At 27.0% G+C, this 16,700-nt stretch overlaps 2 protein-coding genes across 2 annotated transcripts; one reads left to right on the top strand and one right to left on the bottom strand.

Annotated features, from left to right (window-relative positions):
- Window positions 1–2,143: 2,143 nt before the first annotated feature.
- On the top strand, window positions 2,144–5,189 carry LOC137825532 (N-alpha-acetyltransferase MAK3). Its single transcript, XM_068631220.1, has 4 exons — window positions 2,144–2,384; window positions 2,496–2,616; window positions 3,270–3,325; window positions 4,837–5,189. Exons 1-4 carry the CDS (start codon window positions 2,220–2,222, stop codon window positions 5,059–5,061), a joined length of 567 nt encoding a protein of 188 aa, XP_068487321.1. The 5' UTR covers window positions 2,144–2,219; the 3' UTR covers window positions 5,062–5,189.
- A 3,623-nt stretch (window positions 5,190–8,812) lies between these two features.
- On the bottom strand, window positions 8,813–13,544 carry LOC137825531 (ethylene-responsive transcription factor ERF113). Its single transcript, XM_068631219.1, has 2 exons — window positions 13,163–13,544; window positions 8,813–9,628 (listed from the first exon to the last, which is right to left on the bottom strand). The coding sequence occupies exons 1-2, from the start codon at window positions 13,278–13,280 to the stop codon at window positions 9,021–9,023; spliced, it is 726 nt and encodes a 241-aa protein (XP_068487320.1). The 5' UTR covers window positions 13,281–13,544; the 3' UTR covers window positions 8,813–9,020.
- Between the last annotated feature and the right edge of the window lie 3,156 nt (window positions 13,545–16,700).

Below are 16,700 nucleotides of genomic sequence, written 5' to 3'. Positions count from 1 at the left end.
TAATTCAAATTTATAGGTTTCAATTCAATATCAAAATCATTTCTCACATAAATATGTCCCCAAAAATTATACCATTGACGAGTAGAAAGCGAACTAGGAATAAAAAATTATATTCTTCATATACAAGAATATAAAAAAATTCAACTTACAAAAAGTAAACAAATTACTGAATTTTTTTTTTGCCGAATTAAGTTTTTACAAGTTATAATTATACACATAATGGAGAATGAAATAAAGTAAAATGAAATTAATTGAAAATATAAATGGAAGCTAATATAACTACTATTTTATTATTTAATCACTTTTAAAATAAAACAAAACATAATTCTATCTTATATCTTGTTTTAAAGAGACCGAAATGATTAATAAAACAAAACAATTATTTGTATAAAAAAAATCATCTGTTTCATTCTTAAAGTTGATGTAAAAACTTTGTTAAAACATAATAATTAGATTGATAACATAAATACACTTCAAAAATAGTAAGTTAGTATTCATGAGTATATTTAACACAAGTTCAAGTCTAGGCACATCAATTTCTAGAAAAATTCATATATTCTCCTATCCACTTATTAACTTATTGACGTGGGATATAAAAAAAAATGGGTATTCCATTTAGGAGAATTATGGCGCATCAAACTCGCTCATAAAAGTATTATTAAAGATTTGTATAAATTTTCTTTCCTATTATTTCCTTTTACCAATGAAGAGTAATATTAAACATGAAAGTGATGAATTTTCACCTCCACCGCCATAACATTTAGTTTTCTAATAGTTCAGGCTTATGCTTAAAATTTCCATTTATTTTATATAAATTGAAATAATTTTCTTCTTAATATTCATCGTATTCACCTGCGAATCTGAAGTTTCCTTGCATTATTTTACAAACATCAAATAAAAAAAATATTTAGAAATACACCATGTAATTTGATATATATTCAATAGGATCAAAGTGGAATAAATAAGCATTTATAAATTCAGAAAAAAAAAGACTTATTTATGTTTTTATTTTAATAAGTTGTACTTCTTAAATATTAACAAATCACTCAATTCAATAGAGAGAAATGGTTGAGCACACAGCTCTTGTACACTTGAGGACTATTGAGACCTTTGTTCATCCTCGATAATGGCCTCAAATATTTCTCAAAACAAGACCCAGGTTAACACATAATAATTACATTGATAACATAAATACATAGTAAGTTAATATTCATAATGAATATATTTAACACAAATCCATCCATGTCTAAAAAAATTGCATATATTCTTCTATTCACTTATTAGTTTTGAAACTTCAATGAATCTAAAAAGATTTCAATTTACTTTTTTTTATCGTTATTTATATACTTAAAATGTAGAATTTTAATTATACACAAAATTAATATTACATTCAATTTTTTAAAAATTAAATAACCTCGATATAAGATATTAATATATTATCAAAATGTAAAACAGGAGGGTATTAATATTTCCATGTTAAACATTGTTATCAATATTATTAGTTATGAGTAATATCTTAATCAACAAGTTAATTTAAGTAATTTAAAAATAAAAATAAAAAACTTACCTCGGAACGAAGAACCAGATTAGTTTTTCTTTTGCATATTTTTGTCTTTTATATATTTTTTTAATTGTATAATTTGGAAGACAAAATATCTTAGAGAATAATCAATTTAAAAAAGTTTTTTTTATTATACAATAAAAAAATTATTATATACTTTAAAAACATTTTTTAATTGCATAATGTTTAGTTCTTTCTAATACTACTTGTTATCAAGAAGAAAATTATCAGTCACTAAGGGGTCGTGATTATGAAGTACAACCTAATTCACTTGTATTATTCCACAATCCATAAAGACTTTCTTAATACAAAATCAAAAAATATTTGTGAATTATACAATTTATAATTTTTTTTAAATTGTATAATTTGAAAATACTTTTGACTCCTGAATTTCACCATCTGAAAAGATAAAATAAAATTTTCATATTTATAAATGTGCAGAATAAATGTATGGACGTGAAGAAATGTCCCTTTTTCGTTTCTTCACATTTGAAAAAAAAGAAGGGTGAGAAGAGAAAAAGGGAGTGTGAACATCAATAGCGTAAATGCCAAAATGGAAAAGCTCAAGGCCCATATATGTTGGGCATGATGAAAGTTGGATCCTTTTGTGCTGTGTAAGAGATGGGGGCACAAGGGTGAAGAAGAAGAAGAAGAACAAATGGAAAACGTGGAATTCGACTCTTCGGAGATTGAGTACGTGAGTTATGGCGGCGAGCATCACCTTCCTCTGATAATGAACCTGGTGGACCAAGAGCTCAGCGAACCATACTCAATCTTCACGTACCGTTACTTCGTCTATCTCTGGCCTCAGCTTTCTTTCCTGGTTCCTCAACTTTTCACTTTTTTTTTTTTTTGAATTCTCGCTAATTGAATCTCTTATAGGTTTGTGGGTTTTCCTTTTGTTAATTTGTTTTCTGCATTTGTTTGGTTTCAGGCGTTCCACAAGGGTAAATGCGTGGGCACGGTGGTATGTAAGATGGGGGAACACCGCAACACTTTCAGAGGCTACATTGCCATGCTGGTTGTGATCAAACCTTATAGAGGAAGAGGCATTGGTAGTTCTCATTCTATGCTGTCCTTTTTTTTCCTCTTTAATTTTTATCTGGGAAAGAAGTGAAACCTATTAGATTTTAAGGTGTTTGTATTTGGTTTTGATTATTTTTTATCAATTTCCTATAAAAGCTTTTGAACAAATAAAATAAGGGGAAAGTGCGTTTCTAGACTCTATATTTTCGGTCAAGAGTGGTCAAAGTTCCTATATTTCCACAATGATGGCTTTGGTCTTCAAACTTAAAGAAACATCTGGATTTAGTCTCTCATTTCTAGAGAATTCGTCATTTTTTTACAAATTAGGACCTTGGCCACGTTTAATCGATAATTAGGGACTAAAAAAACATATTTTTATGATTTCTTCCAAAAAGCACCCCTCAATCTAGCATAAGGAATTTATGAGTTGTGTAATACACATGTCCACTTTGTTATCAAGGATTATTTTTTGTGTTAATTTTCTGTTTTGTGATGTTATTACTGGATAGCATAAGGAATTTGAGTTGTGTAATACACATGTCCACTTTGTTATCAATGATTATTTTTTTGTGTTAATTTCCTGTTTTGTGATGTTATTACTGGATATTGTAAGAACGTTAGTGTCATGATGTTGGTAAATGCTAATGTTTAGGTTTTTGGTTTGTGCTTAATTTTTTTGCAGCTACAGAGCTTGTTACTAGGTCTATCAAGGTGATGATGGAATCAGGTTGTGAAGAGGTTTGTGTGTTACCATATGTTGTTGTATTGCAGTGTTCTGTAGTTTAACCTGTGGAAAGGAGTCAAGGTTGAGAGAAATAAAACTTTGTAGTTTCCCTGTTGGTTGATATGACAAACTGAAAACGAAAATTTCATTGTGCTTTCATCTTAAACAATAGAAGTTCACTGGATCGGATTTTGGAATGATGGTTATGCATTTATTATACAATTTATTTTCATTTGTATGACTATTGCATTTTAGTTAATGTTTTGGTGTACTGGTCCAATAGTAATTGTCATGTAGATGGGATGAAAATGAATTCCCAAATATGATTCACACTTATTTTATTCCTTTACCGGAGTAGCTGAGAATTAGTTTTTGCCTTTCATTGTGTATCACTCTTTTATTCATGTTCTGGCTTATTCCTAAAATCTGGATAATATTCAGCTTAAAGGAATGATGCACATATCCTTATGGTGTTTATAAGTCTCTGATGAAGCAGCGAATACAGCCCCAAAATGCTATAGGATAAAGCACTCTCCTCCCCAGGCCAAAGTCGCCTTTATACCCAAAATACTCATACAACCTCATGTTCTGGCTTATTCCCTAAATGAGTGTCCTCATTGTCCCTCGTATCATTCACCAATATTTTCCTCCCAATCTTCTTTTGCCAGCTGTCCTTGCCTTCTGTTCAACATTTCTCTCTTCCAACCAGATTCTTCACTACTTCTCCACTTCTCTCATACACCAAAAGGCCCATTTTTCCATTTCTTCATTTCCTTCCGCATATGCATGCCAATGGTTCATCATCTTACCATGGTTTCATGCCATTTATCAATAAGTTGCATTGTGATATATTATTACAAATAGAGAAAATGTAGAAACATTGGTAGGACATTGAAAATTGGAACTTATTGTTTAATTTGGCTGACTTTGATATTCTTTTAGAAAAGAAAAACAAGTTATTGCCATTGTAATATAGTGCAGGAAATACCAATAAATTGAATGTATATACAAATATCAAAAACTCTTTTTATTGCAGTTTTATGGCTCAAATACAATACTAAAACTCTGTGCTGATTTAATATGTTTGAATATTTAGTCAAAAAGCAAATATTCAACTTACTAAATTTAATTTACAGGCAAATGCAAATGGAAAAAATGTTTGTTTTACCTTCTGTTTCTAAAGTTGAATCACATGTAGCAGTGGAAACAGCTAGGGTTGTGGTAGTACACATGCCCCTTTTTCGACTCTCCTCTAAAATATCAGTTGTGTTCTTGTCTCTTTGATTTTGTTTGTTAAAAGCACCCTTTGAATGACATTTTTTTTTGTGCTTAAATTTTTTATATTTTTCCTTGTTGAATGCTGACAGCTTGTTAAGGGATAAATTCATTTTGAAGAAACTAATCTTTGATAGATTTTGATTCTTCTCACGTAGTGAAAAATGAATATCAGCTTAAGCCTAAATTCTTTAGAATTTGACCTTAGGGCCAGGTTAGACTCACATTCTTTGTTTATTTATTTGTATAGGTTACATTGGAAGCAGAAGTGACAAATAAAGGAGCACTGGCACTCTATGGTCGCCTTGGCTTTATTAGATCTAAACGGCTCTTTCACTACTATTTGAATGGTGTTGATGCTTTCCGGTTGAAACTTTTATTTCCCCGCACAGAGTTGCACCCATCTCTTCCTTTGATGGCAGATAAATATGAGAACCACATGCAAAGTGACCAAGGTGATACACCATTTAAATAATGATTTTGTTCTGTACTTTGGGGAAACAGTTTGGCATATATTGTTGTAAAATTAACCATGCATGTCAATTCTGGTATAATTAATCTTATAACTGTTTTATATGAAATGACTAAGTGCTTTGAGATCAATGTTCAGTTTTTATTTTCTTTTTGGATGAAAAACATAATGACTTCTTCTATGAAAGGTCATGTTCAAATTTTGAATGGAACTTGTTCAACACTCATTCGGAGAATAAACATAAACTTTGTACACAGTTTATGAGGATTTTTTTTTCCTTTGTCTTACTTATATAGAGACTAAATTTAAAAGAAACCAATTTTACAAAATTATTTGACATGTATTTGGTTGATTGAACCTGATACAATTGAGAGAATATAATTATATTTTATAAAGAATTAAAATTTTATTAATATATTTATGATGCAATATTATTTGATAATTGTAAACTAATAGTATCTTTATTTAACGATAAAAATAAGCACATACGTACAGGTGTCTTCTTACTTAGATATGGAATATTATTTTCATTCTTAATTGTTATTTTAAACAAATTGTTAACTTTAACTTTCACTATATTTAAAAATAAATATCTTTAATTTTTTTACATAAAACATATCATAGAGCAACTAAATTATAATACTTTGTGCACACATTTCAAAATATTATATTAAATATAAATTTTATATCATTCAAGATAAGACCACGTAAACAAATTAATATAATGCAAAAATTTAAAAAGCTAGTATAAATTCCTCCCATATCTAATAAACTTTACTTTACTCATACTTTTAAGAAAATTGTTTACTACAATTAAAATAAGTAATATTTTAAAATGTAAATTTTAAAATTTCCTAACTATAGTACGATAATCTGCTAAAATTCTTTCCAAGTAAATTTTCAAAAATTTAATCTCATAAATTATTAAAAACATGCCTTCCCTTTTTAATTTATAATTTTCACAAAATTTTGATAATTGAATAAAATCATTTATTTTTTCTTCAATTATTAGTGTCTAGACACTTTCAATAATACTTACTTTTCCAACAAGTTCGAAGTAATAATTTAATAAAGAATTTACATTCATTAAATGTAAATAAAGATTAAATATATTATTGAATTCCAAAAGAATGAAATAACTCTAGAACATAAATTAACTAGCAAAATTATAACATTTATATATGTATAAAATGTTTTAAAATTTACGTTTAATAAATTTTCCACACTCTTTTTTTTTACCCTTCATATTGGACTTCTTATTGTAATGTTATTCCTTAAATCACCAAGTTTATATTTTCTCGTTATACTGTTAATAGAGCCACTAAAACTAGTAATTAGTGATATCAAATCACATCATCTAATATTTATTAACTTCCTTTAATTACATGACAAACTACAATCGGTTATAATTATTTTTTTATTATATATAATAATAAATATGCAGACATAAACAATATATATTATACACTATATTGATAAAAACAAATTATACTCTATAGAAACTATTGAAATTAGTGGGTTTTAAGGCTTGAATATCTTATATGAACTTGAATATATTTTTTTGAAAAAAAAAATTATATATAGAACTATAGTGTTTTATGTAATCTTATTTTGAAATTGATAATATGGATGACAAATTAATTTGTATTGTTTGAATTCGTTTTGATTTTGGCGGAAAATATTTGTATTGATAGGATACGGGTATATGTTTAGGTAATATTTAATTTTTTTAATCTAGGCTATTTTTTGTCCATGAACTATAATATAATTTTTTTTTCCTTATCATTATTTTTTTTCTTTTTATGAAACTTTTAGCGTAAATTATAACTTCTATATCAGCAATGTATCAGTATTAAATATTTTAACATCTTAATACACACTAAAAATCGATTTGTCACATAATAAAAACTGACAATTACTCATTTCAATAGTTATATTTATCCAAAAAAATTTAAAATTTAGAGTACAGACCGAAACTAATTTCACGTGAAAGTAAAGGATTGAAAACATATTTAATTCTATTAATTTTTATTTGTACTTAGTTTTGTGACTTATTTCTAGATATTGATATTTTATTTGTTACTTAGTTTTATGACTTATTTTTAGATCATTGATATTTTTATTCTTTTCTATAATTAATTAAACTTTATCTACGTCTTCATTAAATGCATTATATTATATAATATAGGAGAAGAACCATTTTCCACTAATAGCAAATAAAGAAGTTAAAAGTAAATTGAAGTAAAGTGAAAATTGGTAGGTGAGAAGTCAGAAATCGAAATACTTAAAAGTAAAGCAATAATGAGTAGAACTTTCTATAGGAAGCATGCCTCATGGGAAATCATTCCTTCTACCAAAATCAATCTCTTCTCTACTTCTTCTCGTCGCATGCAAAATGAACAGCTCAAAAAGCTTCTTCAATCAAAATCAATTTCACTTTTTTTTTCCTTTTTCTTTTCTTTTAACTTCTTCAAACACACTCACTTCCGTCTATGCAACGCCTCATACTTCATAATATAGTACTTCTACTTGGAGTCTTCTGTTCAACACCAACCAAAAGTTTTCTACACCTTTTTTTTTCTTCTTTTGAGTAGAAAAAGAAGACTGTGGAATTTACATTTTATTACACAATGCCATTACTAGAAAATGCTTGTCTAGAAGTTCAAAGATTTTAGGGTAAGGATACATGTGGTTCAATTGAGATGTATTTTTGAAGTCATATTAAAACCACCTTCCTATTGAAAATCGGATACTTTTCTTTAGGTTTGAAGTAAGTGGATTCAATTTTGAGTGAGTTTTTGTGGAATTTGGGTGTAGGTGAGGAAATTTGAGTGTTTGTGGGCTTCTAGTTGTTAGAGGATGTTTTGTTTGTATTATTTTGACTAAAAATTGGTTATAAGGACTCTAATAGGGTTGATAATGAGTTCTTTTGATGTGATTTAGCATTCATTTCAATTGATGATTGGTTTGGTGGTCTATGGTCTGTAAAGTCTGAAAAATATTTGTAAGTCAAGTGTTAAGCAGGTTAATCTTGATCACTTTCTGTATAAGGATTAAAACATTCCTAAACTGTCTCATTTTGTTTTATTTATTTCTTACTAATAAAGAAAAACATAATGACTATACATAACAACATTTCATAATATACAAATATATACAAAGTCGATGTAAGATCTCTATAACACTTCCTTCATGTTAAGACTGTCAATTTATATATGTTTATGAGTGGTTCAATAACAATTCAGATAACCTATAATAAATTTTAAATAATTATAATAAAATAAATAAACTTTAAACTTAACTAACCTTAAACTTACCAAATAAAAACAAAGAGGATATGAGTATGTATCAGTCAATGAATAAAGCTAAACTTCACGTGTTTTTTTTCCTAATTAATCTTGTTAAATGTCAATTCGGAACCAACATCTTCCTCATTGATTAATAATTGGAGAAAAAAAATCTGAAAACAAAGTAAATTATGATTTGTTAAAATAATTATTTTTTCTCACTTCACAGTATACAAATCACGTTTTTTTTTTTCAAAAAAGGTCATCAATATAGAATAGACACCATTATCCATAATTGAATTTTAAATTAATCGTGGGATCCATGTCTTGTGCAAGCTTAAAGAAAGATACATTAACCCTTCACACTTTCTGCAGCAAAACTAACAGATACATATTCTACAAAGCTTTATAATTGCTTTGTCCAGGTTTTAAAGCCGTGTTTGGATTAAAGCTTTTGCAAATTCAGATGTCCAACTGCAAATTTTGATGCAAACTAAACATACACTACTAAATTATCGCCATGGTTACATATCTAAAAAATCTTGATATTCAGAAAAATTGTGGACAACTAATGCTGATGGGTCAATACTGCAGTTGCAATATTGTGATTACAAATTAATCAAGACTTTCAAAAACTTTGATGTTACATTGCAAATCACATATATTAAAGGCATGCTATTGGCCTGAGTGATCATGACCCTGGTCATCAAATTGTTGTTGGTGGTTGTAGAAGTAGGATGCTTGAGAAGAGGTTGAAGAAAAAGTGGTAGAGAATTGAGAGGTGAAAGGTTGCTGTTCTTGCTGCTGCTGCTGCTGCTGATGTTGTTGACTGAAAAGATGAGATGTGTAGTAAGGAAACTCTGCATCGTCACTTGAAAGAATCTGTGCATATTGAAGCAGGTTTGGAAAAAGTTGGTGGCCATGTTGATGATGATCATGTGTGGAAGATGAGGGTGGAGCAGGAACAGGAACAGAAGAAAAAGAGTGAGTGGGAGCAGTGTTGGAAGTTGCATGGAAGGGAAAAGTGTTTGTGTTTGATGAAGGTTGGTGTTGTTGTTGCTGCATACAAGGAGCATTGTGATGAACTCTTTCAGGGAAATTGAGCTTTGCTTTTGTGCCCTTGAACTTTAGGGCTGCCCTGTCATAAGCAAGGGCTGCATCCTCTGCAGTTTCAAAGGTTCCTAACCACACTCTGGCTGCTTTCTTAGGGTCACGGATTTCTGCAGCCCATTTCCCCCATGGTCTCTGCCTCACTCCTCTGTAGTGTGCCTTCTTTCTCACCCCTTCATTACCAACACACACAAATCAATAAGAGATTCAACTTTACATTTCAATGTTTTTCTTAGGAAAAAGTGGTTATTTTGAAAAGAGGAATGATAATTTCACATCTTTTGCTCCAAATTACACCTCTTCAAATGATAAAAATAATCTTTTACATTTCATAACCTCTATTATTTGAAAGGTGTAATTTGGAGCAATACAAAAAATGGATGTAAAAATAATATTTTTGTTTTGAAAATTGCAAATTGAAATACACAACTTTACAACAATATAACTTAAAAAATTATTTCATTTTAGTACAAAGTTGTTTATATTTTCAGTTATAGTCTGATGCATGATTGTCAATATATCATCACTCTTTTACTTAATATATTTTCATTTTTACAAATTTCACTAGATTAATGGAATGTTTTACAACTCTACACTAGATTACAATTGAAAAAAATCTGATGCATGATTGTCTCTACATTTAGATTACAACTAGTAGAAGAAATATTTTTTTTGTTGAAATGCAATAATTTTAAAATTATATTAGTCAAATTAGAGTTGTAAATTGGTATTTTCAATGTTCAATTGCCAAATAACAGTTGTAAATTATTGTCTTTGAATTTTACTTTTACAACTATATATTAAAATATTCAATTTACAATTGTGATTTGATCAATACAATTTTAAAATTATTCGAAAAAATTATTTTTATTTTCAATTGTAATTTAGTTTTCGACCTACCATTAATCTTCACTAATATTCAGTAAATCTTTGTTTCTACTAGACTAATCTCACTTAAATAATATAATTAGTATTAGTCTATTGATTTTTTACAAATTAAAACATTACTTCAACCTATCATATCAGTTTTATACTTATTTAATGTAGATTAAAAGCCTATTTCAATCACCATGGTATTAACTTATTTTATAAAAAAAAATGTAAGGGATGGGTTTGGTTTAATTTAAAATAAATAATTTTAAAACTACCACTTATTTGGGAAGCTTATAAAATTTACTTATTTAGAAATATACAACTACTTATTAGTAGAATAAGTTGATTAAAAAAAGTTGAAATCTATTTATTTTACTTAAAAAAGATTTTTTTTTTTCAGAAAAAAATGATAACAAACAAACTACCCAACATCTCGAGAATTATAATGATAAGATATATTATGACATATTTGTGTATAAAATAAATTAAGTTGTTATGTGATGGTAAGAAGAAAGTCAAACTTAACCTAACCTATTAAGATTAATTTAGTGGTGAGAGGATAAATATTTTAGGTTAAAAGCCTATAAGAGGCAAAAAAAGTCAAATTTATTAAGTTCTTATTTATTTCTACATGTAAAATTTTAAAAGAATGACTTAACTAAAAAAAGAAAGATACCATATCAAATGTAAGGTAGGTGTAGATTTTATGTTTCCCAATACATAAAACTTGTCAAATTCAATATTAAAGTATTATTATCACACTTTACTATTGCAGTTTGTTATTATAATTTATTACGAAATTAAATTATTGTTCCAAAAGTCTTAAAAGTTTTAAGAATTATGCATGCATTCACAAAATGAAAATTGAAATCTTTATTTTAAAATGCATTAAATATATTTTTTATTTATTTTGATCTAAAATATTTGCTTTTAGTCCAAATTTTATATCTCTTATAGTAAAATAATAATTAAATAAATTTTTAGTGGTGTTTATTTATGTATAAGAAATATTTTTACTAAATTATATTATAATATTATAACATCAATGTTAATGATAAATCAGTATAAAATATTTTTACATTTTATTTTATATTTAAAAATTTATTTGTCACATGAGCAATAAATAATTGTTTTAATAATTTCTTTTAATATAAGTACACAGACAATATAAACTTTGTATAATGAAGAAAAACATAGTTAATTCATAGCATATGCATATTAAGTGTAAAGATAAGGAACTGAAATTCAAATGCTTACAAAATAGAATAAGATTATGAGACATTTATTGGATTGAATATAGCAGAATAATAAAGGATAAAGACATAATGTGGTTTAAGAAGTAGATAAAGAATATAAAAATTAAAAAAATGGTGTAATAAAATGTATAAAAATATGTGTGGCGTATGAATCTTGGGAGTAGAAGTATGATATATATTTTATTCTTACGTGAAGAAATTCTTATATTTAGTTCCTCTTGATGTGTGTGTTTTTGAGCATTGGTCAAAGTTGAGATAAGAAAAAAAGAAGAAACGACAACTTGATATAAGACACACGCATGCATTGAATTTCTTTATTTAGCAAGTTGTCCACATACTTAGTTTTCACTTTCATTTTATTTTCTACCCAACATGTCACTCAAAGAAAGAGTTTTGTTATTCAAATGAAAATTCACTAGACTTAATTCTTTTTGGAAAGTGAGATAAATTAGGTGCATTTATGTGGTTTGCATTTATGGATAACGAACAAATCTCCAAAAATAAATTTTCTAGTGTATTGAGTCACTGGTTTGTATGAGATCCGTTAAAAATTATTAATTTTTTTATTATTAATTTTTTTTATATAAGGATTTTAATGTGTTAGTTAGTATGGTTTATAGTTACTGTTGAATGTATATGATAGGTTTCACGTTTTCACGTTTGTATGTTAAATTATAAACAAATATAATATGTATTATGATATGCATTATCAACTGGTATTATAATATGAATAAAAATTACATTTTTTAGATGCTTAATTTATATTACCTTCATTTTAAAAAATTATGTCATTTATTTTGAGAAACTATGTGTGTTATGTTCTATTTTTTTTATTTTTTTTTAAGTTTTGCGATATGAATCTCAATGTTATAATTTATAGCTGATTTTGATTTTTTATTATTAACTTTAGGCAGTGGTTATTTAAAATTATACTATATATTAAAAAAGGTTAAAAAAACATTTTTACAATTAGCTAGTGATAGTAGTTTTCTTTATCAGCAGCTAGTAATAGTATATAAACATATAGAAAGATTCGTTCATAAACAATGCTATAATTAACAAAATTGTTTATATTAAAATAAATAAAACTATGATATTCTTTCATGAAAAACTAACCCATTTTTTTCAAAATACACGAGAGAAAAAAAGTGCAACTTGAGTATCTTCGAAAAAACATGTATTTCATGTCAACAAACAAAGATCACAGATTGTTGTTCGTGGCTTGGTGCAGCACAGTTCATAAATTTATAAGAAATATATACTTATTTTGAATTCAACAAGAAAAGATAGATCATAGTAGAAAAAAAGAAATGAATTCTATTTTTACTTTTGTTTTCTTATCCAAAACAAATTAATTATTTCGTATATGACATCCAAAGATTCACCATTTTCATTGAAGACACAAACAAGTTCTTCAAGATAGATTAGATATTAAATTTTTTTATAATATATAAATAAATAAAAATATCACTTTATGAATCCGTCTGAGTTTTATGAATCCGTGAGTTTTATAAAATTGAGTTAGGTTTGAAATCGTAACGAAATGAAATGAAATAAGTTAAGATATAGGTAGCAAACCTTGATCTGAAGGAGGTTGAGGTTGATCTGGGAGAGGAAAAGAGGTTGATTGTGGCATGGGAGGGTTGTGAGTGGAAGTTCCCATAACTTGAGCAAGAGCTGAAACCATTGCAGACATGTCAGTTTCTGAAGACCAAGATGCATAAGCATCAAGTTGTTGTACTGTGTCTTCTTTCTCTTCCTCCTTTGATGTTTGTGAAGATAGTGGCAGTTTTCCATGCCTTCTTGGATCCACTTTTAGGTTGCTGCTCTTTGCTCTTTTATGTTATGAAATATGAAATATGATCTTGTGCTCATGTCAATGCTGCTGCTATATAACCCATTTTCTTATTCCTCTATTCAACTTTTCCTCTCTCAACTTTCTTTTTTCCCATGATTAACCATCATTCACTCTCCTTTTTATTTTTATTTAAAGTGCTTCCTTGCACACTCAGCATGCAGTTCTAATAAAGTCTGATTTTGGTACAATATCAGTTTCATTTTTCATGAAATTAAATATATCTTTATTCTCTTAAATTTGTTTTCTTTTTACTTTTTTTTTATCTTTTAGTACTTTTTATCTTTTAGTATTGATCTTTTTAAAGGTTGGTATCTCCTTATGTTTTTATTCTTAAAAAGCGTATCAATAGATTAGAGAATAAATGAGCTTATAAACTGTTTTTGATCTCAACTCTTGAGTATGAGATTATATTGAACGTACCAGAATAAATTACTAGTCGAAAAGGTTTAAGGGAAACAAATTTCCTCTAGTTGAAGAACTTGAAACACATTTTTGTTCCTATAAACAACGCAACTGTTCTGACCTTATCAAATTTGAAAGATACTATTATTATAATTTATTTTGTAAATTATATATATATATATATATCATTATCATTGTTTAATGTTTTTCTTACACATAATAATGTAAAATTAAAATAAATTATTGTATAAAAAATTGTAATTCATTAGCTAAGTAAGCAAACTTTTAACTATATATCTAGACGAAAAAACTAAAATAAATTGTTTATATTAAAAAAATAAATAAAATTATTTAGGGTGTTCACTTTTATAGTAGTAAATGTATTAATTGATATTCCTTTAGAGCTCTGAGTTCTGAGTTATGAATTGGTAGACCAAATCCATATCTCTTGCCATATTCTTCTACACCAATTGTCTCTGGAACAAGTGGCTTCATAACATTTAAAGAATCATGACAGTGACATGATATATAAGTGGCTAAAACAAAGACACATCTCTTCTTTTTTTCTTCTTTTTAGTAAATCAGGTTTTCAGTATCTTCATTAATTTGTAGGATCAATCAATATTTGAGGATGTTTTTTCTTTATGATCTGAATAGTTATGGAAATTAGATTTATTAGAAATTATTTTTAAATAATTAATTTTCTTTTATATGAAAATAAAATTCCTTCTTTTATATGATAACTTATATAGAGTGACACAAAGGGTTTGTTTAGTAGAGTGACCTAAGAATTATTTGCTTTGGATGATAATTTCCACTATTTATTTATGAGATAGAAATTTGCATTTATTTATATATTATAAAATCTTATAATCTTTAGATGGTATGAAATTTTTAATCATTTATATGAAATTTTTAATCATTTATGTGTCATATTTTCAACAAGTTTCTTTCTTTTCAATTTCAATATTGAATTCAGAAAGTAACTAGAACTTATAATCTACACGTCGCGTGCATGAAGTACAACGTTGTCCTCATTCGTCTCTGATTGATTCAGCATCATCTTTGGTCGTTTCATCACATGTGGCTATCTTCTTTCAGCATCCCATGATAAAGTTTTATGTCATTCATTCTTTTATTTTATTTTTCTTTCACTCTTTCCAATTTCTTTCTAATAGGGTTAGAAATCGTGGTGAAGGTTGTGGGAATAAAATCTAGTTTAAATATGATCTTGAGTTGTGAGAGTTATATGATATTCTATATGTGGTTTATGTTAAGGGGCTTTGCCACCTACACTCCATAGATGCCACTATGATAGGGACTAATCAGAAAATTCGCCCTTTATTTCTGAATTTTGATGATCATGTTCAATAAAACATTTTATAGAGGATTTTGATATTTATAAATTTATTGATATTGAATAGTAAATTTTAAGTTTATTTAATCTTACAAAATTCGATTTTGTAAGATAAAATTTACACTTACTTATTTTTTATATATTAAAAAATATATAAAATACTTTAGAAATAGTTCAACCCTATTATACAACATAGATTATGATTTCTGCATAATCTTAAAAAAAAAAACAGATTCAAAATCAAACATGAATCATACAATCAATTAGGTGAATCATCCATAGACATAGACCTTATGCATAAAACAAATTATTGTTGGATATACTAAATAACCTAAAAACTCTAAGGTAATTAACCAAAACAGTTTCTGAATACTTGGTCCAACATAAAAATCAGCCAAAAAGTAAGATAAAATCTAACTTTATATACTATAAATATGTCTTATCTCTAATCGATACCCAACACACTTCTCTCATGCTGAAATCAGCCAACTCGTGTGTAAGGCTATATATTTATAAATGATCTGATAAGAATCCAATAATGCTGACACGTTAGCTCCAACTTTTTGACAAGATATAATTTAAATAATTTTAATACCATCTTAAAAGGTGAATTTTAAGTCTAATTCAATCTTAAAAAATAAAATATAAGGTGTCTAATCAATGTGAAATCTCAAATATTAAAAATATAATTTTATTTGAGAGAATTCAAATTTCATTAATATCATATTGATAAAAAGAATATAGTAGACTATTGTGTCTCCTTAAACTTCATTTGTTTGGCATATTGTTAGGTCCTATTAGTTAGCCTAGAAATGAAAGAATAAAATTGTAAGATTAGGTAGTAGGTAGCATGGATCCAAATGGAAGAAAGATGAGTAGAAGTGAAGTTAAAGGGTGAGTGAAGTTTTTTCAGTCCTAATCGAATCCCATGGAATGATTGCTGATCTTACTTTAATACTTTAGCTCAGTTGAAACACACCACAACCTATAGTACTTCCTTTGCTTTATCACTAGAAAGATAGAATTTCTGTACTTAGAGAAACGGTGATTAATTAATTAAGTAATTCATTTTTTTTTTATCTCACTTATCATTCTTTTTAATTCCAAGATTGATTTAGTGATATGTAAAGTCTGAATAATGTATATAAGTTAGATGTTGAGCACATTAATTTTGACCATTTATTATATAATAATTGAAATATCTCTATGTTAATTACAAAAAAATCATAAATATAAATTAATTTTAGAGTAAAAAAGTAATTAGTTACTGTAGTGATTAAATTAAAAGTTATTTTAAAAATTAAAAACTTTTAGTTTCTTTTTTAAATTAATTTCGATTACTGTTAACTGATTTTTAAATTGGTAATTAATTAGTTATCATGATTTTTGTTATCAAATTTAGAATCTAAATAATTGGTAATTAAAACATTAGATACCAATTTAAAAACTATTTTTGTCTCTAAAATGGTCTCTAGTGCTCATGTTTAGTTACTATAATA

This window comes from Phaseolus vulgaris, chromosome 8, assembly GCF_000499845.2.
Source record: "Phaseolus vulgaris cultivar G19833 chromosome 8, P. vulgaris v2.0, whole genome shotgun sequence".
NCBI lineage: Eukaryota > Viridiplantae > Streptophyta > Magnoliopsida > Fabales > Fabaceae > Phaseolus > Phaseolus vulgaris.
The sequence above is the reverse complement of the archived record's forward strand: the minus strand, read 5'-3'. Positions and strand labels throughout refer to the sequence as shown.

Coding starts and splice junctions, on each gene's coding strand:
- LOC137825532 (XM_068631220.1), top strand. CDS start 2,220: ATGGAAAACGTGGAATTCGACTCTTCGGAGATTGAGTACGTGAGTTAT. Junction 2,385..2,495: donor GGCCTCAGCTTTCTTTCCTG/GTTCCTCAACTT, acceptor GTTTGGTTTCAG/GCGTTCCACAAGGGTAAATG. Junction 2,617..3,269: donor TTATAGAGGAAGAGGCATTG/GTAGTTCTCATT, acceptor ATTTTTTTGCAG/CTACAGAGCTTGTTACTAGG.
- LOC137825531 (XM_068631219.1), bottom strand. CDS start 13,280: ATGTCTGCAATGGTTTCAGCTCTTGCTCAAGTTATGGGAACTTCCACT. Junction 9,629..13,162: donor TCAACCTCCTTCAGATCAAG/GTTTGCTACCTA, acceptor TTGGTAATGAAG/GGGTGAGAAAGAAGGCACAC.